Consider the following 27,443-nt stretch of genomic DNA (forward strand, 5'->3'; position numbering starts at 1 on the left):
AAGCGCATGGGATTATGGGTAGTGTCTGGAGATCGATAAAAAACTGGTCAGCAAACAGGAAGCAAAAGGTTGGAAGAAATGGGTCTTTTTCGAATTGGCAGGCAGTGACTAGTGGGGTACCACACGGATCTGTGCTGGGACCCCAACTGTTCACATTATATATTAATAAGTTGGGCAAGGGAACTAAATGTATTATCTCCAAATTTGCAGATTATACAAAGTTGAGTGGGAGGGTGAGCTGTGAGGAGGATGCAGAGATGCTTCAGCGAGATTTGGACAGGCTGAGTGAGTGGGCACATGGCATAGCGGATCCAGTATAATGTGGATAAATGTGAGGTTATCTGCTTCAGTAGCAAAAATAGGAAGGCAGGTTATTATTTGAATGGGTGTAAATTGAGAGATGTGGATGCTCAAAGAGACCTTGGTGTCCTTTTGCATCAGTCACTAAAAGTAAGTGCGCAGGTACAGCTGGCAGTAAAGAAGGCAAATGTTTGTTAGCCTTCATAGTGAGAGGATTTGAGGGATAGTGATGTTTACTGCAAATATATAGGGCATTGGTGAGGCCACACCTGGAGTATTGTGTGTGGTTTTGGTGTCCTTATCTGAGGAAGGATGTTCTTGCTATGGAGCGAGTGCAGCATAGGTTTACCAGGCTGAATCCTGGGATGGCAGGACTGACATTTGAGGAGAGGTTAAATCGGTGAGGATTATATTCATTGGAGTTTTGAAGCATGTGAGGGGATCTCATAGAAACTTAGAGAACTCTGACAGGATTAGACAGGGTAGATTCAGGAAGAATGTTCCCGATGGCGGGGAGTCCAGAACTAGGGGTCATAGTTTGAGGATAAGGGTTAGACCTTTAGGACTGAGGTGAGAAGAAATTTCTTCACCCAGAGAGTGGTGAATCTGTGCAATTCACTACCACAGAAAGTAGTTGAGGCCAAAACGTTGTATAATTTCAAGAAGGAATTAGATATAGCTCTTGGGGCTAAAGGGATTAAGAGATATGGAGGGAAGGCGGGATCAGGATATTGAACTTGATGATCAGCCATGATCATAATGAATGGTGGAGCAGACTCGAAGGGCTGAATGGCCTCCTCCTGTTTCTATTTTCTATGTTCAACGTGGTGCTTTCTCCGGCAGAAGGGAGGGACCCAGAGGTGGTGATGGCGCTGGATGCGGAGAAGACATTTGATCATGTGGAGTGGAACTATTTATTGGCGGTGTTGGAGAGATTTGGGATTGGGTCCAAGTTTGTAGCATGAGGTAAATTGCTGTACAAGGAACTGAAGGTCTGTGTGTGCACAAAAGAGGTGAATTTGGGGTTCTTTCTGTTACATAGGGGAACAAGGCCGGGGTGCCCCATCACCCCCCTGTTTGCACTGGTGATAGAACCCTTGGCCATACCGTTGAGATGCTTGGGTGATCAGTTCCTTGGTCTTTCCAGCATTTAGAGAGAGGTTGTTTTCGGTACACCATGCAACCAAATGATCCATCTCCCTTCTGTAGTCAGATTCGTCGTTGTTTGAGATACGACCCACCACAGTAGTATCATCTGCAAACTTATAGATTGAATTGGTGTCGAATCTCGCCTCACAGTCATGTGTATACAGAGAGTAAAGTAGAGGACTGAGCACACATCCTTGCGGGGCCCCGGTGTTGAGGACTATTGTGGAGGAGGTGTTGTTACTTATCCTGACACATTACAGTCTGTTGGTGAGGAAATCAAGGATCCAGCTGCACTGGGTCGGGGTCTAAGACTGCTTCGGAGATTTGGGGCTTTTTTAGGCTTTAAGTTAAATTTGTAAAAGAGTGAATGTTTTGTGGTGTCTTCTCTGGGGGCGGGAGTAGAATTGGGTTGGGGGGGTGTGCTGGTGTTGCCATTTCGGGTGGCAACTGATGTGTTATGTACTCTGGGATAACACAGGCTGCAACTCGATGCAGCTTTGACCAAAAGATACTCCAGACTTTGAAGTAAGTTTAATGTGATTTATTGAACCATTAGCACAGTTCTCTATGAGTTCGACTCTCCTGCTAATCTTGCTATAGTAACTAATCTCACTAACCAGTCTGCTCTAAGCCACGTGGGGGGTGTGATGCTTCTGATCTGCCCCTGTCCTACTCTCTAAGCGCGGCCTGTGGAAAGAGACAGAGCATGTGTGCCCTGTCCTTTTACATGGGTTGTGTAATGCCCCCTTGTGGTAATGCCACCTCTGGGTGTCTTGACTGCTCATTGGTTGTGTCCTATTCTAAGTGTTCATTAGCTGTATGTCTGCATGTCATGACGTCCCTGGTGCTCCCTCTAGTGTTTACTCAGTTGTAGTATATTTACATTAACCCCTAGTGTATTTACAGTGATGCATATCACCACAGCAACTACTCACTTTGGGTACTGGGAGTGCAGGTGGGTCAGGATTGGTCCTGGCTCCATAAATTGAATAACCCCTGGCGTGTGTCACTGTTTACATCCGCCCCCACACACAGTTGAACATCTAAGTTTGCATGGCATGTTTCCCCAATCGCGAGCCCTAACTGATAAAGTACTGCACTAACCAAATCTTCCCTGAGTGCTGTCACCACTGGCACCTCACCTCTGATTGATCAAAAGTCACGTTCGGCCCAACACGCTGCCTTCCTCATTCTGTTTGGAAAGCAAAAAGCAGCGAATTGATGAAAGGCGATAGCCTCAGAGTCTTTCCGCTGTTCTCTTGCTTGTCCCCACCCCACCCGCAGCTCCATTCAAACACTCAGTGGCTAAATCTGCAGAATTTAAACTCACGCAAGAAGACTCGGCATTTTGTTGATTATTTTCTCTCTCACTGGGCGGGATTCTCCCCTACCCGGCGGGGCGGGGGGTTCCAGCGTAATGGAGTGGCGGGAACCACTCCGGCGTCGGGCCGCCCCAAAGGTGCGGACGTCTCCGCACCTTTAGGAGCCAAGCCCTCACCTTGAGGGGCTAGGCCCGCGCCGGAGTGGTTTGCACTCCGCCGGCTGGCGGGAAAGGCCTTTGGTGCCACGCCAGCCGGGGCCGGAAGGTCTTCGCCGGGCGACGCATGCGCGGGAGCGTCAGCGGCTGCTGACGTCATCCCCGCGCATGCCTCTGCCATAGTGAAGACCATGGCGAAGGCGGAAGAAAAAGAGTGCTCCCACGGCACAGGCCCGCCCGCGGATCGGTGGGCCCCGATCGCGGGCCAGGCCACCGTGGGGGCACCCCCCAGGGTCAGATCGCCCCGCCCCCCCCCCCAGGACCCCGGAGCCTGTCCGCGCCACCTTGTCCCGCCGTTCAAAAGGTGGTTTAATCCACGCTGGCGGGACAGGCATTCCAGCAGCGGGACTTCGGCCCATCACGGGCTGTAGAATCGGCGAGGATGGGCCCACTGACCGGAGTGGTGCGATTCCCGCCCCTGCTGAATCTCTGGCTGGGGAGACTTCGGGACACGGCGGGGGCGGGATTCACGCCAGCCCCCGGTGATTCTCCCACCTGGCGTGGGGTCGGAGAATCCCGCCCACTATCTCTTCATAATTGTGAGTAGAAAAACAAATTGGAAACAGGTTTCACTGATTTGCAAATGAACTCCCATTTCTTTGTTGCTCTTCTTTTTCTTCCCTCTGTTGTTGAGAGATCCACCTGGTTTGGAGCCTTTCGATTTCAACGCAACTCCTCCCAGGGCCATGCGGGAGGCAGGAGTCCGGAGTTGATTAACACTAAAAGATCGGCAGGAGACCAGTCTCTCAGTAACAATTCCAAGTAAATTTCCAATGTTTCGAACCAGCCTGCATTTATTCCCATTGCTGATTAAAATATAACACTGCAATACAACATTCTAATTGAACATGCACAACCTTTCCATCTATTTGTGAATGCAGAACGTATAAATATATTCATTTCAGTGCATTCTGTAGCAGGAAACAGAATTTAGAAGATCATCATTTTTTCAAAAATCATATTAAATGATTGTGGATCATGAGGGTTAAAGTGGGTCGCCAGAAAAAAAGTTTGAAAAACACTGTTGCAAGGGGCTGGGGTTGCGGGTGCTGAAAATGGCGCCACTCCCATTTGCCCCAGGGAATTTCTCAGGGAGTCCAGTTGTAGTGACCATGTTCAAAATATGGAGGCAATTTCGGCAGCACATTAGGCTAGGGGCAGGGTCAAAGTTGATGCCAATCCGAGGGAACTATGGGTTTGAGCCAGGGAGAATGGATACTAGCGTTCGGGGACGGGTAGAGCGAGGGGTGATGGAAATGAAGAACCTATTTCTAGAAGGGCGGTTTGCAAGTTTGGAGGAGTTGGGGGAGAGGTTTGAGATCCTACAGGCGGATATTTTCAGGAATATGCAGGTGCAGGATTTTGCAAAAGAGGTTTTCCCGACTTTTCGGGTGTCACCACACTCCTCTGTTAGAGGGGATGCTGTCGGTGATGGGGCTGGACGGGGGGTGCATCTTGGAGATCTGTGGGAGGATTTTGGAGGAGGATATGGTGTGTCTGGAGGGGGTTAAGGACAAGTCGGACGAAGAGCTGGGGATGGCGCTGGAGGAGGGGTTGTGGTGTGAGGTGCCTCAGAGGGTGAATCCCATGGCCTCGTGTATGAGGCTGCGGCTGATACAGCTGAAGGTAGTACACAGAGCGTACCTGACCAAGTTGAGGATGAGCTGGTTGTTTGAAGGCATGGAGGATGATTGTGAGTGGTGTGGGATGGGCCCAGCCAATCACGCACATATGTCCAAGTCCTGCCCTAAATTGGAGAGATTTTGGGGGTCATTCTTCAGCACCATGTTGTGGTCTTGCATGTGGATTTGGAGCTCACTCCCCTGGGGGCCATATTTGGGCTGTCAGACTTGTCGGAGCTGCAGACAGGAGTGGAAGCAGATGTTTTAGCCTTCGCCTCGCTGATCACTCACAGGTGGGTCCTGTTGGGGTGGATGTCAGTTGCTCCACCCTGTGCCTTGGTGTGGCTGGGGAATCTAATGGAAAAGGTGAAATTTGCTTTGAGGGAGGAGAGCGAGGAGTTCCACAAGAGATGGGGTTGTTTGAATTACATTTCAAGGAGCTGGTCACTGTCAGCACTTAAGTGGGGGGGGGAGGAAAGTGGGGTGTTTGGTGGTACATCATAATTTATCAGAACTCCAACCAGATGAATCCGTCTGTGCTCATGACCAGAATTGTGAAGGCCAAATCTTGTCAAAAACACACAGTTCACAATCCTATATGTGGTGATATGCATTTGCATAGTAATGTATATAATTAGATATATGACCTCTGACCAGCAGGTGGGGGACAGAGATCCACAATGTGACTCCAAAAATCGATCAGTTGGTAGTAAGTCGTACTCGAGAACAATCACATTAGAAGTAGCTCCAGGAGAATTCACTTATTCGTTACCGTTTGTATCATAGTTTGTTAGTTGTCTTTCCACGTGTTCATTTTGGTAATAAACTGTAATGACTTAGGCCAAGCCTTTGAGATTGGCCAATTAGAATACGAGTTCCCTGATTAGTGGCCCTTTCTGTGTATATAACAGGGAGTGTCCGATCCTCTGCACTCCCGGTGTAGACGGCAGACTGAATGATCATGGTTGTTCAGCTATTGGGTTTGTAAATAAAAGAAATTCTGGTGACGGGACTTCTGCCTCCGTGGACTTATTACGGTTGCGATGAGGAAAACGGAACGACCCGAAGAAACCTGCTCATCAGCAGCTGCCACATATTGACGGTAAGCCACTGACAGGCAAAATGCCTTTATCGGAAAGTTGGACTCTTTTGACCCTGCAGTGGAACACTGGGCCCAATATGTAGAGCGGATGAAGTACTTCTTTAGAGCAAACTATATAATTCCGGATGAAAGATCGGCCAGCGGCTCTGAGAAAAAGACACCCTGGGACTTAGAGAGGCACGGGCCCTGGCAGGGTCCATGGACGTTCCCTCCAGAAACGCGCAATCCTATGTGCCCGACCGCGCGGCAGCCCCCTGGGCAGCGTGGCATCCCGCAGCGGCAGCCCCACAGACTTTCCCCGTGTCCCCGCAGGCCGGCGCTGTAAGACGGCCCGCTAACTCCGTCGGGCCCCGTTGTTTCTTCTGCGGGCCCGCACCTCCACCTGCAAAGGGTGCGGCAAGAAGGGCCATTTTGTGGGGGTCTGCCAGGCATGAGCGGTGGCCGCGGTCTCCAGCGGCGACTCCGGACCGCCGCAGCAATCTTCTCTTCGGGCCCCAGGCGGCCAGCATTCACCGCCACCCCCCTATCCTAGGGTCACACGCGGCCCACGGATGTGGCCATCTTGTTTCTCAGACACCGTGCTGGATGGATGGACGCCGCCATTTTGTCCATCCCCGACCACCATGTGTGACCCATGGGAGACGCCATCTTGGATCGGGCCCCAGGACCCCAGCATGGCCGACTACACGCTGCCCGATCAAAACCCGCAACTACTTCATCTGGCCTCGGTGACTCTGGGCCAAAATCGACCTCGGACACTCGCAACAGCAACGACGACGGTCTTCATCAACGGCCACGTGACGTCCTGCCTGATCGACTCTGGGAGCACGGAGAGCTTTACACACCCCGACACGGTAAGGCGCTGTTCACTTGTTACCCACCCTGTAAACCAAAGAATCTCCCTGGCCTCCGGTTCACACTCAGTGGAGATAAAGGGGTTCTGCCTAGCAAACCTCACGGTCCAAGGCAGGAAATTGAACAATTTCCGCCTTTGTGTCCTGCCGCACCTTTGCGCGGCTACACTCCTGGGGTTTTATTTTCAATGTAACTTGCAAAGCCTGACCTTCAAATTTGGCGGCCCTATACCCCCCCTTACTGTCTGCGGCCTCGCGACACTTAAGGTCGACCCGCCTTCCCCGTTTGCGAACCTCGCCCCGGATTGCAAACCTGTCGCCACCAGGAGCAGACGGTACAGCGCCCAGGACCGGACCTTCATTAGGTCAGAGGTCCAAAGGCTACTGAGGGAACGGGTCATTGAAGCTAGCACCAGTCTCTGGAGAGCTCAAGTAGTGGTGGTAAAGACCGGGGAGAAACATAGGATGGTCATTGTCTACAGTCAGACCATCAACAGGTTTACACAGCTGGACACATACCCTCTACCCCGCATATCCGACCTGGTAAACAGGATCACGCAATATAAGGTCTTCTCCACGGTGGATCTCAAGTCCGCCTACCATCAACTAGTACCTCCGTACTAGTGACCGCAAATACACTGCCTTCGAAGCAGATGGGCGGCTCCATCATTTTTTAAGGGTTCCCTTTGGTGTCACTAACGGGGTCTCGGTCTTCCAACGCGGAATGGACCGAATGGTTGACCGGTACGGCTTGCGCGCAACGTTTCCGTATCTTGATAACGTCACCATCTGCGGCCATGACCAGCAGGACCACGACACTGACCTCCGAAAATTTCTCCAGACCGCTAAAATCCTTAACTTAATGTATAATAAGGATAAATGCGTATTTAGCACCGACCGTCTAGCCATTCTCGGCTACGTAGTGCGAAATGGAGTTATAGGCCCCGACCCTGAATGCATGCGCCCCCTTATGGAGTTCCCCCTCCCTCACTGCCCCAAGGCCCTGAAGCGCTGCCTCGGGTTTTTCAGTTATTACCCCCAGTGGGTCCCTAACTACGCAGACAAAGCCCGTCCCCTAATCCAGTCCACAACCTTCCCCTTGTCAATGGAGGCTCGTAAGGCCTTCAGCCGCATCAAAGCAGACATTGCAAAGGCCACGATGTGCGCCACCGACGAGTCCCTCCCCTTCCAGGTCGAGAGCGACGTGTCCGACGTAGCTCTGGCCGCCACCCTCAACCAAGCGGGCAGACCCGTGGCCTTCTTCTCCCGTACCCTCGTTGCTTACGAAATTCGCCATTCCTCGGTCGATAAAGAGGCACAAGCCATAGTAGAAGCTGTGCGACATTGGAGGCATTACCTGGCCGGCAGGAGATTCACTCTCCTCACTGACCAACGGTCGGTGGCGTTCATGTTTGATAATGCACAGGGGGCAAGATAAAAAACGACAAGATCTTGCGGTGCAGGACAGAACTCTCCACCTACAACTACGAGATCTTGTACCGTCCCGGGAAGCTAAACGATGCCCTGTCCCGCGGCACTGGTGCCACCGCACAAGTGGACCGCCTCCGAGCCCTCCACGAGGACCTCTGCCACCCGGGGGCCACTCGCTTTTTCCACTTTATTAAGACCCGCAACCTGCCCTACTCCATCGAGGAGGTCAGGACAGCCACCAGGGACTGCCAAATCTGCGCGGAGTGCAAACTGCACTTCTACCGGCCAGAGAGGGCGCACCTGATAAAGGCTTCCCGACCCTTTGAACGCCTCAGCATGGACTTCAAAGGCCCCCTCCCCTCCACCGACCGCAACACGTACTTCCTGAATGTGATTGACGAGTACTCCTGGTTCCCATTCGCCATCCCCTGCCCGGACATGACCACGACCACCGTCATCAAGGCCCTCCAGGGTATCTTTACACTGTTCGGTTTCCCCGCTTACATACACAGTGATAGGGGGTCCTCCTTTATGAGTGACGAACTGCGTCAATTCCTGCTCAGCAAGGGCATTGCCTCGAGCAGGACGACCAGTTACAACCCCCGGGGAAATGGGCAGGTAGAGAGGGAGAACGGAACAGTCTGGAAGACCATCCTACTGGCCCTACGGTCCAGGACCCTCCCAGTCTCCCGCTGTCAAGAAGTCCTCCCGGAGGCCCTCCATGCCATCCTGTACATGGGTATTACTCCTCCACTGAATCCAGCAGTCTGTCAAGGGGTACTTCTGTGAATCTCAGGGCTATCCTCTGCCTGGGACCATGAAGAAGTGGCTGAGGGGCGCTGATTGAAGCTCTCAGCTGATGGCGGGGCTGGCGAATCAGAGGCGGCGTGAATCTCATGCAAATACTTTTTTCCAAAGTAGATAGAAATACGGCACAAAAAACCACCAACGCTGTCGGTAAGCTAATCACCGTTCCCCTTCCCAAAACGACACTTTGTCAAAAAATAGGAAAATTCCATCCCATCTTTTTTTTGTGATTATTTTGTACATATGTCGCAAGTTACGAGATATAAGCTAGTGGAACTTTTTTCCCTATTGACCTGATCGAAATTTCTCACACTTTTATGGTCTTTTATCAAATTCCCAGTTATCTTTATTTATTCTCTCTTTAGTGTCTCTTCAAAGTCTCTCAACACGGTATCATTTGAGTGAATCTCTTTTGTATCCTCTCCAGAGTCTTGATATCTTTCCTTTAAGGAAGGGACCTAATGTGAAATCTATTCTAAATGCAGCCTACTCAATTATACCTTTTTGTTTTTTATATTCTACTGATAGTTTTGAGCTTCTAAAATCTTTTCTGATAATATCTGATGGGAAAAGTGATCAGGGAGCAGCGCATCACTTACAAAATAAACCTTTGCAGAAATGTCAGACTCTTTGAAAATGAGAACATTTCCCTGGAAAGCAGAATAGGATGACTAAAATGCTATATCTGATCAATCTTACTATACAGATGTGAAAGTTGGAATATAAGTAAGACAATGGAAGCTAAATTAAAGGTAACAACGGTGTGGTTTCTAGGACGTATGATGATATTTAGTTGGACAACAACAAAAAAATAATGAGGAAGCTTTAGGAAAATAGGCACACAGGAAGAATTTGTTTACAAATGGCCACCAAGAGGCAACTAGAATTCATCAAGCATACACTGAGGAGAGAGAAACTAGAACATCTGCCGAAGGCAAAGGAGGAAATACACAAAAAGCTTAAGAAGCAGAACAGGTACAAGGGGCGAAATTCTCCCGAAACAGCGCGATGTCCGCTGATTGGCGCCCAAAATGGCGCCAATTAGACGGGCATCGCGCCGCCCCAAAGGTGCAGAATGCTCCGCATCTTTGGGGGCCGAGCCCCAACATTGAGGGGCTAGGCCGACGCCGGAGGAATTTCCGCCCCGCCAGCTGGCGGAAACGGCCTTTGTTGCCCCGCCAGCTGGCACGGAAATGACATCCCCGGGCGGCGCATGCGCGGGAGCGTCAGCGGCCGCTGACAGTTTCCCACGCATGCGCAGTGGAGGGAGTCTCTTCCATGGTGGAGGCCGTGGCGGAGGCGGAAGGGAAAGAGTGCCCCCACAGCACTGGCCCGCCCGCAGATCGGTGGGCCCCGATCGCAGGCCAGGCCACTGTGGGGGCACCTCCGGTGCCAGAGCGCCCCGCGCCCCCCCCCCAGGACCCCGGAGCCCACCCACGCCGCCTTGTCCCGCCATTCAAAAGGTGGTTTAATCCACGCCGGCGGGACAGGCAATTTATCGGCGGGACTTCGGCCCATCCGGGCCGGAGAATCGAGCGGGGGGGCCCGCCAACCGGCGCGGCCCGATTCCCGCCCCCGCCGAATATCCGGTACAGGAGACTTCGGCAACCGGCGGGGGCGGGATTCACGGCAGCCCCCGGCGATTCTCCAACCCGGCGGGGGGGTCGGAGAATGACGCCCCTCGTTTGAGAACAGGACCAAGACAATGCCAATTACCAAAGACTGTGAAAGTTGGAGAGTCATGATCAACCAATGTCATGACAACTGAAGAGGATTGATATTTCCTATCCCTCTTCTTCAAGCCCAATCTTAGCCTTTCCAATGTTTCTATGTTTATACGTCTTTTTGTATTATTAGGCCTAATTTGTCTTTTTTTAAACAAATTTTAATTTCTGCATTTGAAGGAGCACTGCATTGAAAGGGCCACATCAAAACATGAATGCATTTGCCCTCTCACGTCGATGTAAAATATCCCAACGTGCTATTTTTTTTTAAACAGCAAGGATGTTCTCCTAGTGGCCTGACTGCCATTTATCCCCCAGTCAACATCCATTAGAACAGGTCATTTAGCGATTTGTCTCATTGTTCTTTTGGGAGCTTGTGTGCATATGGCTGCTGCATTCCATACATGTCAGCAGAAGCTATACTTCTAAAATGTACTTAGTCCAAAGATCTTGAAAAGCATTGTACAAATGCAAATTCATTCTTTACTCATCCACTGGGGGAGTGATTGGCAGCAGCCAAACTTCTTGAATAAGTTGGGGTAAGTCCCTGTGTTGTATGCACCTCATTTCAGGCAAACAGAAGCTCCAGCTGTAAAACAGGTTTTCCGGATATCAGACAGACACAAAAAAAGGAGCCTCCAGCCATAAAATGAAAACAGAGAATTCTAGAAATACTCCGGTCACGCAGCATCTGTGGAGAGAAAACAGATTTAATGTTTCAGTTCAATGATGTTTCATCAGAACCATTAATAAAATTCAGCTTAATAAATATAAATAAGCACAGCCAAACTTACAGACAGTTTTAACTAGGAAAATCTAAAGTGGCTAGACATTGATAAAAAATATAAAATGATTGAATGAAATAGCCAATTAAGATCACAGTCAGTTTTGGTGACATTAGGATGGTTTCCTGCAGCAGGTCACCTCCACCCTTGCAGTCAAGGAAATAATTTTTTTTTAAAGAATGGTGTGAGGTCTAAGGTCTACAGCTTAGGAATTTGGAATTTGTTCTGTATCATAACTATCAATGGTCCATAACGTTTGGTCTCTGGGGCATTGTACCCAGGCGAGGGGGTGAGGTTCTATCCCAAGACCCCCACCTCGCCAGACCATCTGACACTCTGATTTAAATCGTAAATTTCAGATGGTTCCAACTGTCTTACAGCAATAGATACTGAGAAAAAGTTAGAAGAATTAAAACCATTGACGAACACCTGCCTCACTGACCCCCCCCCCCCCCCACCCCCCCCCCCCGACTGACCACCCAAACACGCCCCTTATCACCTGGACCTCCCCGCAATGACCAGCCTCCCACTGACCACTCTCCAGTGACCATCCGATCATACCCCATACTGATAACCCCACCCTCCACTGACCACCCCCCGACTCCCATACCCACTGCCTACTCGCTTCCCTTAAACACTTACCTTCTCCCTGGCTTCTCAAAGTGGCTGGACCTTCAAAGTCACTTACTTTATTGCAGCTAATGCTGTAGAAAAGAGGGGGGGGGGGGGCGGGGGTTTCCTTACCTTTCACTCAACTGCCCTGGACGCAAGGCCCCGGGAACATGCTGCACTCCACCTTTTGCACCCGAGCCAAATTGGAAGGTCGGGCATGTCAGGTTAAGTAACTAGGAGCAGAGTGCCAATCCGACTGTAATTGCCACTGCACTGAAGTTATAGCCCGTTCAAAGGTAACGGTGTATCGTTACATTAGCTTTCTTGAAAATACTTCAACTATAACTTGCCACTGTGCGGTTCACTAAGTTTTTAAAAGACTATACCTGTTTGTAATTTCCGAGAAATGACCCACTTTCTGCCTCTTAATATTTTTCACAATGAGATATTTTTTCTGTCAGTTCTCCCTGTTTTTGTTATTCTTTCACGGGATGTGGGCAAACTAAAAACTAATGTCTGTTGCATACTCCTTATTGCCCTTGAACTGAGTGGTTTGCTGGCCATTTCAGAGGGCAATTAAGAGTCACATGTGGGCCAGACCAGGCAAGCATAACAGATTTCCTTCCCTAGAGAACATTAGTAAACCAGATGTTTTTTTACAACAATCGATGATAGTTGTTATGGTCACCATTACTGAGACTAGCTTTATATTCCAAATGTATTAATTGAATTTAAATTCCACCAGCTGCTGTGGTGGGATTTGAACCCATGTCCCCTAGGATCTAGCTTGGGCCTTTGGATTATCAGTCCAGCGATATTTACACTATGTCACTGTCTCCCTGTGTTTCCCATCATGAACAGATGCACAATTTTTCAGGCACTTTTAGTACTTGCTATATTGACTCAATTTTTAAAGAAATTAAAATCAATTTCAATTTACAATTTCCTGTTTACAAATGAATAAAATGTAGGTTATATTTGATTCAAAGTAAGATATTTCAAAGGAGTGTGTAATGCTGTGGACCATTTTGTTTTCCAGGGATACAGCATGGAGATGTCAATGTGGCTTCCTAAGAAACTACACTTACTGAAGAAAATTGCATCTCTGAGACAAGCTGGTAGCTTATTACCCTGTGACATTCTTGAAAAGGTAGAGGGAATTCAAGACAAATGGCACCTGTTAGAGGTACGTGCTTTTTTTTTAATGATGAGGATATATTTTCAGTTTTGGTTTATGCTTTGCAGAGTTTGACAATATTAAATAAATACTCCCCGTGTTGTTATTTTGAACAGTCATGTTTGTTGTGGAAATAACATGTATTATAACAATATTTTTGAAATATTGGGGATATTTAATTTTTCTTACTCGACAGGGAAAAAGAATAATCATGGTGTTTATCATTTGTATGTTCAGATTGCTTAATGCATAAATATGTAATAATGGTAGGACTGCAGAGTTCAAAAGCTGGCAATAATTTTAACTTATGGGTAATTTGTCTTCCATAATTAGGAATGATATTTACCACTGTGTTGATGAGTGTAGTCATTAGCCATATTCACCATTCTTACTGGAATTACTGGAAGAATAGCTAAAATTAGAAAATACAAGTTATAGATGGGAAAGTAAAATTCTTATTTTAGACAGAACATCAGGTACAAAGGTATTTCATAAACCATACTTTAATGGGGTTTATTCATAGGTTAATATGAAGTAGAACATATGAAAGGATAAGAGAATAAGTAAAGTTTCGAAATTATTTTCTTCTGGTCACACTAGAAAGCCAAGCCAAGAAATGTATTGGTCTAACATCAAACTGTTAAGTGGCTTCCGTTCTGCTTGTTTACTCCAGATACCTGTCAGTGCCCAGAAGCTCTTGCGAACAAAGAGATAGCCTTTTTAAAAAAAAAACCTGCGGTTAGAAAAACAGTGGCACCTCCGAGTTAATGGACCACGGTAGAGCTATATGTTTTAAAATATAAATTTAAAGTACTCAATTCATTTTTTTTCCAATTAAGGGGCTTTTTAGCATAGCCAGTCCACCTACCCTGCGCATCTTTGGGTTGTGGAGGGTGAGACCCACGCAGACATGGGGAGAATGTGTAAACTCCACACAGACAGTGACCCGGGGCTGGTATTGAACCTGGGTCCTCAGCGGCATGAGGCAGCAGTGCTAACCACTGCACCACCGTGTCGCCCCCTGTAAAGCTATATAAATAAACAATGGTAATCCTTACTTCGAAACTGCCTCGACCTTTCAATCAGAAAGTTTGTAAAAGGCAACAGTCAGTGAAATTGAATGTATACAATGCAGTTCAAAGCTTTTAGGCTTCTCAGCCCACAAACGGGCTAGAAAAAGATAAAGGGCAATGGAAGTAACTGGGGAAAAAAAACTTCAAAGGTTTCCACCACATTAAACCATTCCACCACACGGCACGGTGGCACAGTGGTGAGGCTCTGCTGCGTCACAACTCCGGGGACCCGGGTTCAATTACGGCCTCGGGTGACTGTCTGTGAGGAGTTTGCAATTTCTCCCCGTGTCTCCGTGGGTTTTCTCCAGGTGCTCCGGTTTCCTCCCACAGTCCAAAGATTTGCAGGTTAGGTGGATTGGCCATGCTAAATTACCCTTAGTGTCCAAAAAATGTTAAGTGGGGGTTACTGGGTTACAGGGATAGGGTAGATATGTGGGCTTCAGTAGGGTGCTCTAAGGGCCGGTGCAGACTTGATGGGCTGAATGGCCTCCTTCTGCACTGTAAATTCTTATCATTCTATGCTAAATTGCCCCATAGTGTCCAAAAGGTCAGGTGGGGTTACTGGGTTATGGGGCTATGATAGCGGCGTGGGCTTATGGAGGGTGCTCTTTCCAATGGCCGATGCAGACTCACTGGGTCGAATGGCCTCCTTCTGCACTGTAAATTCTAAGATTCTATGGTTAAAGGGAATATTTTTACCTTCATCTCACAGATCTTTGATCTTGGCATATTGTTTAAAGGGTTCAGGGATACAGATTGGAATGCTTGCACTTTATTATTGCAGAACTGTATTTCTGACAGACTATTTAAAGGGTTTAAAGGCTTCAGATGGAATAAGCAGCCAAGCAACCACCGTTCCAGGGAAGATCCATGACCTGAGCCCCTCCAGCCCAGCACAAACCCCCTGACTCTCACCTCTAACGAAGGACTCCCTTCGGCATCCTAGAGACATTTGTAGGGAGGGTCACACCCTTGCCATCATTCAGACTGGAAGCCACCAGGTCCCCATTTCTTAGGACTTGCACCAATTCATGCCAACGGGACTCTCGACTTGGCGGGTGGGGCTGAAGCATCCCAGGAGGCAAGTGAATTGGGTGTCCCGCCTGTAAATTACATTCAAAACATACCTAATTAGCTATTTGCATGTTTCCGCCGTGTCTAGACAGGAACCTAGTTGGGGACGCTGGGAAGCTCGTCGGGGCCGGCGAGATGGGCTGGGAGAGACGCAATGGTCTTCATGGCCAACATGAAACATGATTTTATCTCAATGTGCAATTCACTGGGCCATCAGGATTCCCTCTGCAGGCGGGTGGCCTCGGGGAATCCCAGCCTATATGGATAATTTTACTTCCCAGAACTGTTGGGTTGGGTGCAAAATTTTAATGAAGACTGGACAAGACGAGGACAACCAACCCACTCGGGTTAATATTTTTCAACACAGTCGACCAAGTTTCCCAGACCTTTGGAAACTCGAAAAGTAAAACAACTAGCCCTACTCAAAACTTTTGACCCAACTTTTGCATTCAAATATTCTCAAAAATCATCAGCAATCCTTTGACATCAAATCTTCTAATTTGGAATGAGTTTTGCATGCAGTCAGCAGCATTTTGCCATCTTAGACATCAAATGCATAAATGGGCAAAAGGCGCCCGAAGGCATTTAGTGCACTCAAAGCTATCCAATTTGCAACAAGTTGTCAAAGGCGTTCCAAGAGGCTTAGCAGCCTGCATTGAAAAATAGAAGTAAAATGTGAATTTATTCAATGTTTTCAATTAGTCCCAACAAATCTTTCCAGTATATAGTACATACTTGAAAGGACCACCAAATCACCACCAGTTCTTAATACACCTTTGCCACCCCCTTCACCCCCACTACGCAAATCGGTGCGAGGGAAATGGGTGCGAGGGAAAAGCCAGAAAACTATAGGCTGATCAGTTTGACTTCAGTGGTGGGCAAATTATTGGGAACAATTCAGAGAGACAAGATAAAGTAAGAAAGGCACAGATTGATCAATACCAGTTAGCATGGTTTTGTTTGGGGAAGACCATGGGCGGGATTCTCCGACCCCCCCGCTGGGCCAGAGAATCGCCGGGGGGCGGTGTGAATCCCGTCCCGCCACCCCAACACCAGCTCCCGGATTCTCCGGCGCCGGTATTTCGGCGGGGGCGGGAATCGCACCGCGCCAGGTCGGGAGACTTTGGCAGTGGCCACCCACCGCCGATTCCACACCTTCCGGGCAGCCCGACGCCGGAGTGGTTCACGCCACTTCTCGGCGCCGGTACGGCTCGCCACGCCGGTTAGGGGAGAATCCCGCCCCATGTCTTACTAACTTAATAGAATACTTTGAGGAAGTAACGAGGAGGATTGATGAGGGTAGTGCAGTGGATATTGCCTACATGGATTTCAGTGAGGCATTTGACAAAGTCCCACATGGCAGACTGGTCAGAAAAGTGAGATCTCATGGCATACTGGGGAAGGTGGCAGGTTGGATCCAAAATTAGCTCCCTGACAGTAAACAAAGGGTAATGGTTGATGGATGTTTTTTACAAATGGGCTGCAGCGGCAGGACTTAGTTTCTCCTGGGTTGCAGTTTCTCCTGCCCAACCATTAGCAAGCCTGTCAATCAGGCTGGATTCCAGGATGGAAACCTGTTTAAAAAGAATATGCACACTGGGGTTCCTTTAGTTTTTTCCTGTACTGCAGCGCATGTGTAGTATCTTAAAGAGGGCATTCTGTAAGTGGCCTGTGCAGTACCTACTGGGTTGCTAGGGGCTAGGGCTCTCGCACGCATGCAGCTTAGATAGAACATTGGTCACAAAGGCTCACAGCAGGAAACCTTGCCCACCAAAGGTGTTGAGGGATAAATTTTCTTTTACCTCAACTTCAGTGACAATTGATGCTTCAGACATCTTGGGCGAGATTCCCTGACACCCCGTCGGGTCGGAGAATCGCTGGGGGCTGGCGTGAATCCCGCCCCCGCCGGTTGCCGAATTCTCCGGCACCGGATATTCGGCGGGGGCGGGAATCGCGCCGTGCCGGTTGGCGGGCCCCCTCCCCCGCGATTCTCCAGCCCAAATGGGCCGAAGTCCCGTCGCTAAAATGCCTGTCCCGCCGGCATAGATTAAACCACCTACCTTACCGGCGGGACAAGGCGGCGCGGGAGGGCTCCCGAGTCCTGGGGCGATCTGGCCCCGGGGGGTGCCCCCACGGTGGCCTGGCCCGCGATCGGGGCCCACCGATCCGCGGGCGGGCCTGTGCCGTGGAGGCACTCTTTCCCTTCTGCCTTCGCCATGGTCTCCACCATGGCGGAGGCGGAAGAGACTCTCTCCACTGCGCATGCGCGGGAATGCAGTCAGCGGCCGCTAACGCTCCCGCGCATGCGCCACCCGGAGATGTCATTTCCGCACCAGCTGGCGGGGCACCAAAGGCCTTTTCCGCCAGCTGGCGGGGTGGAAATTCGTCCGGCGCAGGCCTAGCCCCTTAAGGTTGGGGCTCGGCCCCCCAAGATGCGGAGCATGCCGCATCTTTGGGGCGGCGCAATGCCCGACTGATTTGCGCCGTTTTGGGCGCCAGTCGGCGGACATCGCGCCGATACCGGAGAATTTTGCCCCTTAGCTTTACAACAAGGCTTGGACTGAAATCTCCCAAATGTTGCAGCTGCAACTGCAAACTTAAAATACGGGAAGGACCATCATTCCTGAGGCTGTCAAGGTGGTCTGTGGCTCTTAATTTTTATGCGTCTAGCTTGTTTCAGGTGGCAGCTGGAGTTATAATCACCAGGTCACGTTTTCCATAGAACAGAATCCCTACAGTGCAGAAGGAGGCCCTTCGGCCCATCGAGTCTGCACCAACCTTCTAAAAGAGCACCCGACCGAGGTCCACATCCCCTCCCTATCCTCGTAACCCTTAACCCCACCTAACTGGACACTAGAGGGTAATTTAGCATGGCCAATCCACCTAACCTGCACATCTTTTGATTGTGGGAAGAAAACGGAGCATCTGTAGGTAACCCACGCAAACACGAGGAGAATGTGCAAACTCCACACAGTTGCCCAAGGTCGGTATCAAACCGAGGTCCCTCAGTGCTATTTTATAATATATTGTCATGTATTTTGTAATACATTGCTCTATTGGGGATATCACTGAGGCTCTCTGATAACAGAGTGCATGATTTTCTGGCCATTCACGCTGGTGGGATCGTACCATCCCACTGATGGCGCTGCTATATTGTGGATTTCACAGTGGCAAGGGGTGCATTCAATGAGAAACCCTGTTAACAACAGCGGGACCAGAATATCCGCCGCTGGCGACTGGCAAGCTGCCTCCTGCCGCTGCAGAACTAGTCATGGAGGGGGAGGAAAATCCAGCCTAGGTCAACAGTTTAATCCCTCATATCAGAGGCACGCCAGTGAAGTGAGAACAAGTATTTCCACAAGCTGCAGACTATCTGGCAGGTCTTCCATGCGCCATGTGTTTGGCTGTGTACACCCATCAGCCTTCTGATACAATTAAAGTAAAATACTGCACATGCTGGAAATCTGAAACAAAAACAGAAAATGCTGTAAAAACTCAGCAGGTTTGGCAGCATCTGTGGAGAGAAATAGAGTTAATGTTTTGAGTTCTTATGTCTCGTATGTCAAGCCGGCCTCGCCAGCAAGGCCTCAATCAGGTGCCAATTGGTTCACAGAGTTGTGAATCAGTCATGATGGAACCTGGGGGCTGAGGGTGGCGGGGGGGGGGGTCTCGCTGGGGAGTTGAGGCCCCTGGCAGGTCGGGGACTGGGCAGGGTGACATCCTGGCACTCCCCATGGCACTGCCACATGGGCACCCTGGCAGTGCAACCCTGTCACTGCTAAGGTGCCAGGCGGTGGTGCCAAGATGCCCATGTGGCAGGTTGCCCGTGCCATGGGGTCGGGCCTGGGGTGGGGGCCTTGCTCATAAGAGATGGGGTGCGGGAGGGTTTGAGGACCCTGGAAGAGGTAGATTGGGTAAAGTGGGGGGTTCTGAAGCCACGGTGGGGGCACTGAGGAGCTGGTCAAAAGATGAGGCTGCTTTTACAAATGGCGCCCCGATTCGTTTAAAGAGTGGCCTTGATGGGAGGTTCCTCTCCGAGGCCAGAAACCAGCACGGTGCAGTTGAATAGCAGGGTCTTTCTTGGTGCTGCAGGTGCCGCAAAACACCCCGCTAAACATGCCATTCAGCGGCAGACTTTAACTCGAGTCTGCTGAATCACGCCCATGATGTCTCATTGAGTGGTAAACAGCTTCGAGGGGCCATAACACCCATTCCTGATCCTTTTCTTCAAATGTTTTATGTTCTCAAAGTAATTAGTCACCAACCCTCCAAATGTCTTTACTTTTATTTTCAATGGCCTGGATTCTCAAGTTCCCCATTCGCATGTTTCTTTGCGGTGCACCATCCGCTGGCGGCGGTATTCTATACTCCCGCTGCTTGTCAATGAGATTTCCCATTGAAGCCATCCCACGTCGCCGGGAAACCCTTGGGTGGGAATGCGCTGCCGGCAAGAAAAGAGAATCTCAACAGCCGGCCAATATTACTCACATCTGGGGCGGGATTCTCCGACCCCCCCGCCGGGTCAGAGAATCGCCGGGGGCTGACGTGAATCCCGCCCCCGCTGGTTGCCGATTTCTCCAGCACCGGATATTTGGTGGGGGGGGGGGAATCTTTCTGCACACTTTTCCATTCACTTTCCTTTTTGTTTAATCCGTGACCAGTACAGTGGGCGGTGGGACTTCCGGTTGCGGCTATGCATGCAGAGCTAAGTCGCACGTTCGGCAGCTCCCGCTTGGAACGGATTTTTGGGCACTTTTAGGGCCCCCAACGGCATTTTTTCGACATTTCCCGGTGTGGGAAGAAGACTGCAACATTCCCCCGACAGTGTATGGCCAGGAGCGGGGCAACTAAAAAAGTGGTGGTGAACCCAAAGAAAGTGCGAGGGAAGAAGAGCAAGATGGTGGCGCGCAGGGACCAGGCAGCATGGATGCAGTGAGCGCAGGAGCAGCAGGAGGTTATCCAGCGCTGCTTCAGGGAGCTCAAAGCAGACCCGCTGTAGCCAATGAAGGTTTCTATTGATAGGCTGCTGGAGACCCAGATGGCCCAGGGGGTGGCGATCCGCAAGGTCCGACAAAAGATCTCAGATAACGAGTACGAGATCTTGGGCCTAGCGGTAAAGGTGGAGGCGCTCCACAAGAAATGGCAGGAACGGTTCGAGGAGATGGAGAATCGGTCGAGGCATAAGAATCTGCGGATCCTGGGCCTCCCGGAGGGGCTGGAGGGGTCGGACGTGGGGGCCTATGTGGTCACCATGTTAAACTCGCTGATGGGAGCGGGGTACTTCCAGGGGCCCTTGGAGCTGGAAGGTTTTATCCGTTCGCTGATCGGGAGTGTGTACTCAGGTGGGCCAAGAAAGAGAGGAGCAGCAGGTGGGAGAACGCGGAGGTTCGGATATATCAGGACTGGAGCGCGGAGGTGGCGAAGAAGAGGGCCGGGTACAACCGGGCGAAGGCGGTGCTGCCAGGAAGGGGGTGAAGTTTGGCATGCTGCAGCCGGCACACCTGTGGGTCACCTACAAGGACCGGCACCATTATTTTGAGTCCCCGGATGAGCCGTGGGCCTTTGTTCAGACCGAGAAGCTGGACACAAACTGAGGGTCGGGATGGGGGGTTGGGCGTGGGGATGGTCGGGGATTGTTGTTGTTGTGTTACATTTTGAGGGGGGGTTCTTTGTTCTTGTTTCTTTTTGATTCGGTGTGGGTTGTTAGGGTAGGTTGGGCACTGTTTTGGTTGGGTCTGTCGGGTGGGCTCTTGGAGGGGGGCAAGTAAACGGAGTAGTGGGTAGATGGCCGGTAGGGGGGATGGGGCCCCGCGGGGGAGGGTGAGGCCCGAGTCGGGGGTGAGGGGACTGGGCCTGTAAAAGGAGCTGCGTCAGAGATGACGGGGCCGGGCAGGTGGAAAGCACGGGCTTTTTCCCGTGCTGAAGGCTGGAGGGAGCGGGGCCGGGGCGGGGAAGCGCGGGTTTTTTCCCGCACTTGGGATGGAAGGGGGAGGCGGAGAGCCTGCTGGTGGGTAATGGAGGGGGAGGGGAAGTCCCACAATGGGAGGAATCGAAGGAGAGGCAGGAGTGGCCGGGGTCAGCAGGAGTCAGCTGACTTGCGGGAGTGCAATGGGGGGAGCAAAACAGCTAGGAGGGGTCCTGGGGGGGTGGGGGGGGACCGGGTTGCTGCTGGTATGGTCAAGGGGACGCTGGAGCGAGTAGAGGGGGGGGGGGTCTGCCGCGTGGGGTGCGGGCACGTGGCTGGCTGAGGAGGGGTTATGGCTAGTCGGCGGGGGAGGGGGGCGGGTAGCCCCCTGATCTGGCTGATAACCTGGAACGTAAGGGGACTGAACGGGCCGGTTAAGCGGGCCTGGGTGATCGCGCACCTGAAGGGGCTGAAAGCGGATGTGGTCATGCTCCAGGAGACACACCTGAAGGTGGCAGATCAGGTAAGACTGAGGAAGGGGTGGGTAGGTCAAGTGTTTCATTCGGGGCTGGATGCCAAAAATCGGGGGGTGGCGATCTTGGTGGGAAAGAGGGTGTTGTTCGAGGCATCGAGTATTGTGACAGACAATGGCGGCAGGTATGTAATGGTAAGTGGTAAGCTGCAAAGGGAGAGGGTGGTGCTGGTCAATGTGAATGCCCCGAACTGGGACCATGCGGGTTTTATACGGCGCATGTTGGGTCGGATCCCGGACTTGGAAGTGGGGGGCATGATAATGGCGGGGACTTTAACACGGTGTTGAATCCGGCACTGGACCGTTCCAGGTCTAGGACGGGTAGGAGGCCGGTGGCGGCTAAAGTGCTCAGGGGATTTATGGACCAGACGGGAGGGATGGACCCTTGGAGATTTGCAAGGCCGGGGGCTAGGGAATTTTCATTCTTCTCGCATGTTCATAAGGCCTATTCCCGGAACGACTTTTTTGTTATGAGCAGGGCGCTGATAGCGAGAGTAGAGGATACCGAGTACTCGGCGATAACCATTTCGGATCACGCCCCCCATTGGGTAGACCTAGAGCTGGGGGAGGAGAGGGACCAGTGCCCTTCGGGCGCTTGGAGGTGGGGCTGTTGGTGGACGAGGAGCGGGTGCAAGGAAGCATAGAGAGATACCTGGAGGCCAACGATAACGGGGAGCTCCGAGTGGGGATGGTCTGGGAGTCGCTGAAGGCGGTGGTTAGGGGAGAGTTGATCTCCATTAGGGCCCACAAGGAGAGGAGCGAGCAGGCGGAGAGGGAGAGGCTGGTGGGGGAGATGGTGAGGGTAGACAGGAGGCACGCGGAGGTGCCGGAGGAGGGACTGTTGAGGAAGAGGCATAGCCTCCAGGCCGAATTCGACCTGTTGACCACCAGGAAGGCGGAGGCGCAGTGGAGGAAGGCCCAGGGGGCGGTTTATGAATATGGGGAAAAGGCAAGCCGGAGATGCTGGTGCATCAGCTTCGGAGGCGGGACACAGCTAGGGAGATCGGGGGAGTTAAGGATAGGGGAGGGAGTGTGGTGCGGAGTGGGGTTGGCATCAATGGGGTCTTCAGGGACTTTTATGAGGAACTGTATCGGTCCCAGCCCCCACTGGAGGAGGGAGGGATGGGCCGCTTTCTGGACCAATTGAGGTCCCCGAAGGTGGAGGAGGGACTGGTGGCGGGATTGGGGGCCCCGATTGGGCTGGAGGAGCTGGCCAAAGGGATAGGGAGCATGCAGGCGGGGAAGGCACCGGGGCCGGACGGTTTCCCGGTTGAATTCTACACCAAATATGTGGACCTTTTGGGCCCGTTGCTGGTTAGGACCTTCAATGAGGCAAGGAAGTGGGGGGCTTTGCCCCCAACGATGTCCCGGGCACTGATCTCCTTGATCCTGAAGCGGGACAAGGATCCCCTGCAGTGTGGGCCTTACAGGCCGATTTTGTTGTTAAATGTAGATGCCAAGGTGCTGCCGAATGTCTTAGCCACGAGAATTGAGGATTGTGTGCCGCAGGTTATCCACGAAGACCAGACGGGGTTCGTGAAGGGGAGGCAGTTGAACGCGAATGTGCGGAGTCTCCTGAACGTTATTATGATGCCGGCGAGGGAGGGGGAGGCGGAGATAGTGGTGGCGATGGATGCTAAGAAAGCCTTTGATAGGGTAGAGTGGGGGTACTTGTGGGAGGTGCTGAAGAGGTTTGGGTTTGGGGAGGGGTTCGTCAGGTGGGTTAGGCTGTTGTATGAGGCCCCGATGGCGAGTGTGGCCACGAACAAGAGGAGGCCTGAGTACTTTCGGTTGCATCGAGGGACGAGGCAGGGGTGTCCCCTGACCCCCCGGCTCTTTACGCTGCCGATTGAGCCCCTGGCCATGGCATTGAGGGAGTCGAGGAATTGGAGGGGGCTGGTGCGGGGTGGGGAGGAACATCGGGTGTCGCTCTATGCGGACGATTTGCTGTTATATGTGGCGGACCCGGTGGGGGGAATGCCGGAGGTAATGAGGATCCTCAGGGAGTTTGAAGATTTCTCAGGGTACAAGCTCAACATGGGGAAGAGCGAGTTGTTCGTGGTTCACCCAGGGGACCAGGAGAGGGGGATTGGCGAGCTCCCACTAAAAAGGGCGGAGAGGATCTTCACGTACTTGGGGGTTCAGGTGGCCAGGAGCTGGAGGGCCCTGCATAGACTTAATTTCACGAGGCTAGTGGAGCAAATGGAGGTGGAGTTTAAGAGGTGGGACGCGTTGCCGCTGTCCCTGGCAGGTAGGGTGCAGTCTGTCAAGGTGACGGTGCTCCCAAGGTTTTTGTTCCTGTTCCAGTGCCTCCCCATTCCTATCCCGAAGGCCTTCTTTAGGCGGGTCAACAGGAGCATAACGGGGTTTGTGTGTGCGCGAGGGACTCCGAGGGTGTTCCTGGAGCGGAGTAGGGATGGGGGGGGGGGCTGGCGCTGCCCACCTTCTGTGGGTACTACTGGGCCGCCAATGTGGTGATGGTGCGCAAGTGGGTGATGGAGGGGGAGGGGGCTGCATCGAAGAGGCTGGAGACGGCGTCTTGTGAGGGTACGAGTCTGGAGGCGTTGGGAACAGCGCCGCTGCCGCTCCCTCCAATGAGGTATACCACGAGCCCGATGGTGGCGGCTACCCTCAAACTCTGGGGGCAATGGAGGTGGCACAGGGGGGAAGTGGGGGCCTCAGTGTGGACCCCGATATGGGGGAACCACCGGTTTGTCCCAGGGAGAATAGATGGAGTGTTTTCAGGGTGGCACAGGGCAGGGATAAGAAGGTTGGGGGACCTGTTTGTGGATGGGAAGTTCGCGAGCCTGGGTGAGCTGGAGGAGAAGTACGGGCTCCCCCCGGGGAACACCTTTAGGCATCTACAGGTAAGGGCGTTTGCCAGGCGGCAAGTGGTGGCATTACCGCTGCTGCTGCCACGCACGGTACAGGACAGGGTGCTCTCGGGGGTGTGGGTTGGAGAAGGGAAGATCTTGGCAACATACCAGGTGATGCAGGAGGAGGAGGAGGCCTCGGTGGAGGAGCTGAAAGGTAAGTGGGAGGAGGAGTTGGGGGAGGAGATCGAGGAGGGGGCGTAGGCAGATGCCGTTGGGAGGGTGAACTCTTCCTCTTCGTGCGCGAGGCTCAGCTTCATACAGTTTAAGGTGCTGCACAGGGCACACATGACCGGGACAAGGATGAGCCGGTTTTTTGGGGGTGAGGACAGGTGTGTTAGGTGCTCAGGGAGCCCAACAAACCACACCCATATGTTCTGGGCATGCCCAGCGCTGGAGGAATTTTGGAAGGGCGTAGCGAGGACGATGTCGAGGGTGGTAGGTTCCAGGATCAAACCGGGCTGGGGGCTCGCAATATTTGGGGTTGCAGGGGAGCCGGGAGTGCAGGAGGTGAAAGAGGCTGGAATTCTGGCCTTTGCGTCCCTGGTAGCCCGGCGAAGGATTCTTCTTCAGTGGAATGTTGCGAAGCCCCCAAGCGTGGAATCCTGGATCAATGATATGGCGGGGTTTATTAAATTGGAGAGGGTGAAATTTGCCTTAAGGGGATCGGTGCAAGGGTTTTTCAGGCATTGGCAACCGTTATTGGACTTCCTGGCAGAACGGTAGACATTGGTCAGCAGCAGCAACCCGGGGGGGGGGGGGGGTCTATTTTACTTTTGTTTGTCTATACTGGGGGATCTGAGGGTGTGTGTGGGGGATCTGAGGGGGTGTATATATTTGCTATGTATTAATTCAGGGTGTTAATTTATTATTTATGTATAGGGGGAGGGGGGCACGGGGTTGTTTTGTTTTGTATTTAATTCTATTGGTTTCCTTTTACATTTTGTTGTTGATATTTTGTGAAAACTTTAATAAAAATTATTTTATTTTAAAAAAGTACAGTGGGCGACATGGTAGCACAGTGGCTAGCACAGTTGTTTCACAGCTCCAGGGACTCAGGTTCGATTCCCGGCTTGGGTCACTGTCTGTGCGGCGTCCGCACACTCTCCCCGTGTCTACGTGGGTTTCCTCCGGGTGCTCTGGTTTCGTCCCAGAGTCCAAAGATGTGCATTAGATGGATTGGTCAAGCCAGTGTCCTTAGTGTCCAAAAGGTTAGCTGGGGTTACTGGGTTACGGGGATAGGGTAGAGGTGTGGGCTTAGGCAGGGTGCCCTTTCCAAGGGCCGGTGCAGACTCGATGGGCCGAATGGCCTCCTTCTGCACTGTAAATTCTATGATTGTACATGCTTGGAGGGCCGAAGGACCTGATCCTGTGCTGTATTGTTTGTTATTTGTTTAAGTAGATTCCTTGCTGATTTGGAGTCTTTATTTGTTTTATATTAAGCTCAGTTTTTTGAACACCTTGCTGTTCAACTTTTTTTAACCTGACCGCAGTTTTGAACCGTTTGCTGCCATCAACCTCTTTTTCATCCTATTACGACTATCTTTACCAAATCCAGATTCTTAGGCCTGGATGTTTGCGAATGATTAGGACAGGTGGCCAAGAGCTGGTTCCCAGATTCCTGTGCCTATTCCTGGCACCCCCAATTTTTGCTGGCAGAGGATAAGGATGTGGATTACAAGCCCACACCATGCACTCCTGAGCTGACCAGTTCCATTGCTGGATAGGCATCTCCCAGCCACTTTCCCTCCCACCCCTGCTGGCAATCCTGGTGGAGTTGAGGCAGCTTCTCCATGAATTGTGGTTCATGGTTCTCAGAGGAATCATGAACCATGGTCTGGCATTAGGAATGTTTTGAAATGTAAGTTCGAAAAGCCTTACACCTGCTTCCTCCATGTCAACTTAATGCCAATTCATGGCCTCCCAACCATCCCTATGGCTCCTTATAGTCTCCATGCCAATTCATGCTCCCACATCTACCACCAATGGTTTCTTATATCAGTCTTGTCTCTTGTATTCATGTGCTGGATTCCACATTTGAGGATAGAGATATTCATGGAGTCCCTCCTTCCAATTATAGAATCATAAAATCCCTACAGTGCAGAAGGAGGCCATTTGGCCCATCAAGTCTTCATCAACCCTCTGAAAGAGCACCCTACCTAGGCCCAATCTCCCACCCTATCCTCGTAACCCCACCTTGGGGCAATTTAGCATGGCCAATCCACCTAACCTGCACATCTTTGGACTGTGGGAGGAAACCAGAGAACCTGGAGGATACCCACGCAGACAAGGGGAGAACGTACAAACTCCATACAGACATTCACCTGAGATCAGAATCGAACCCGGGTCTCTGGCGCTGTGAGGCAGCAGTGCTAATCACTGTGCCACCATGCCACCCATTAGTTGTGGAATTGTCCACCACCATTCATGACTAATGTGGCATGTCTGCAAAGCCTTGACCTGATTCATCAGTTGTGGTCATGGTATTACCTAGCTCTGCCTAGAACATACTTGTTTCACTGTTTTGAATGCATGGAGTATTGTGTTGTAACATCATCAGATTGGTGACTCATTTTCAGCTCCACCTAATAGTAATAATAATTGCTTATTGTCACAAGTAGGCTTCAATGAAGTTACTGTGAAAAGCCCCTGGTGCTGTTTCCAGCATGCACTTGAGCAATGTAAACGCATTGAGCAATGGCTTGTTTTATGATGGTGGACGTTTGAGGGGTATGCCGGACCATGAGGTTACAGATTGTGGTGGACTACAATTATGCTGCTTCTGTTGCCTTTCAGCACCTCATTGGTGCTCAATTTTGAGCTGAAAGAAATGTTCTTCATCTAGCCAATTCAGCATAGTGGTGGTACAAACAACACTATGGAAGG

General features: G+C 51.3%; 1 protein-coding gene across 6 annotated transcripts in view; it reads left to right on the forward strand.

Annotated features, from left to right (window-relative positions):
- akap6 (A kinase (PRKA) anchor protein 6) overlaps nucleotides 1-27,443 on the forward strand; it is a 1,059,704-nt gene that overhangs the window by 837,052 nt on the left and 195,209 nt on the right. For all 6 annotated transcript variants that reach the window (XM_072488434.1, XM_072488451.1, XM_072488470.1 and 3 more), the window contains one exon: nucleotides 12,963-13,109. In XM_072488434.1, coding sequence (XP_072344535.1) covers nucleotides 12,963-13,109 — 147 coding nt within the window. The remainder of the gene's footprint in view (nucleotides 1-12,962; nucleotides 13,110-27,443) is intronic.

Source organism: Scyliorhinus torazame, chromosome 2 (genome assembly GCF_047496885.1).
Source record: "Scyliorhinus torazame isolate Kashiwa2021f chromosome 2, sScyTor2.1, whole genome shotgun sequence".
NCBI lineage: Eukaryota > Metazoa > Chordata > Chondrichthyes > Carcharhiniformes > Scyliorhinidae > Scyliorhinus > Scyliorhinus torazame.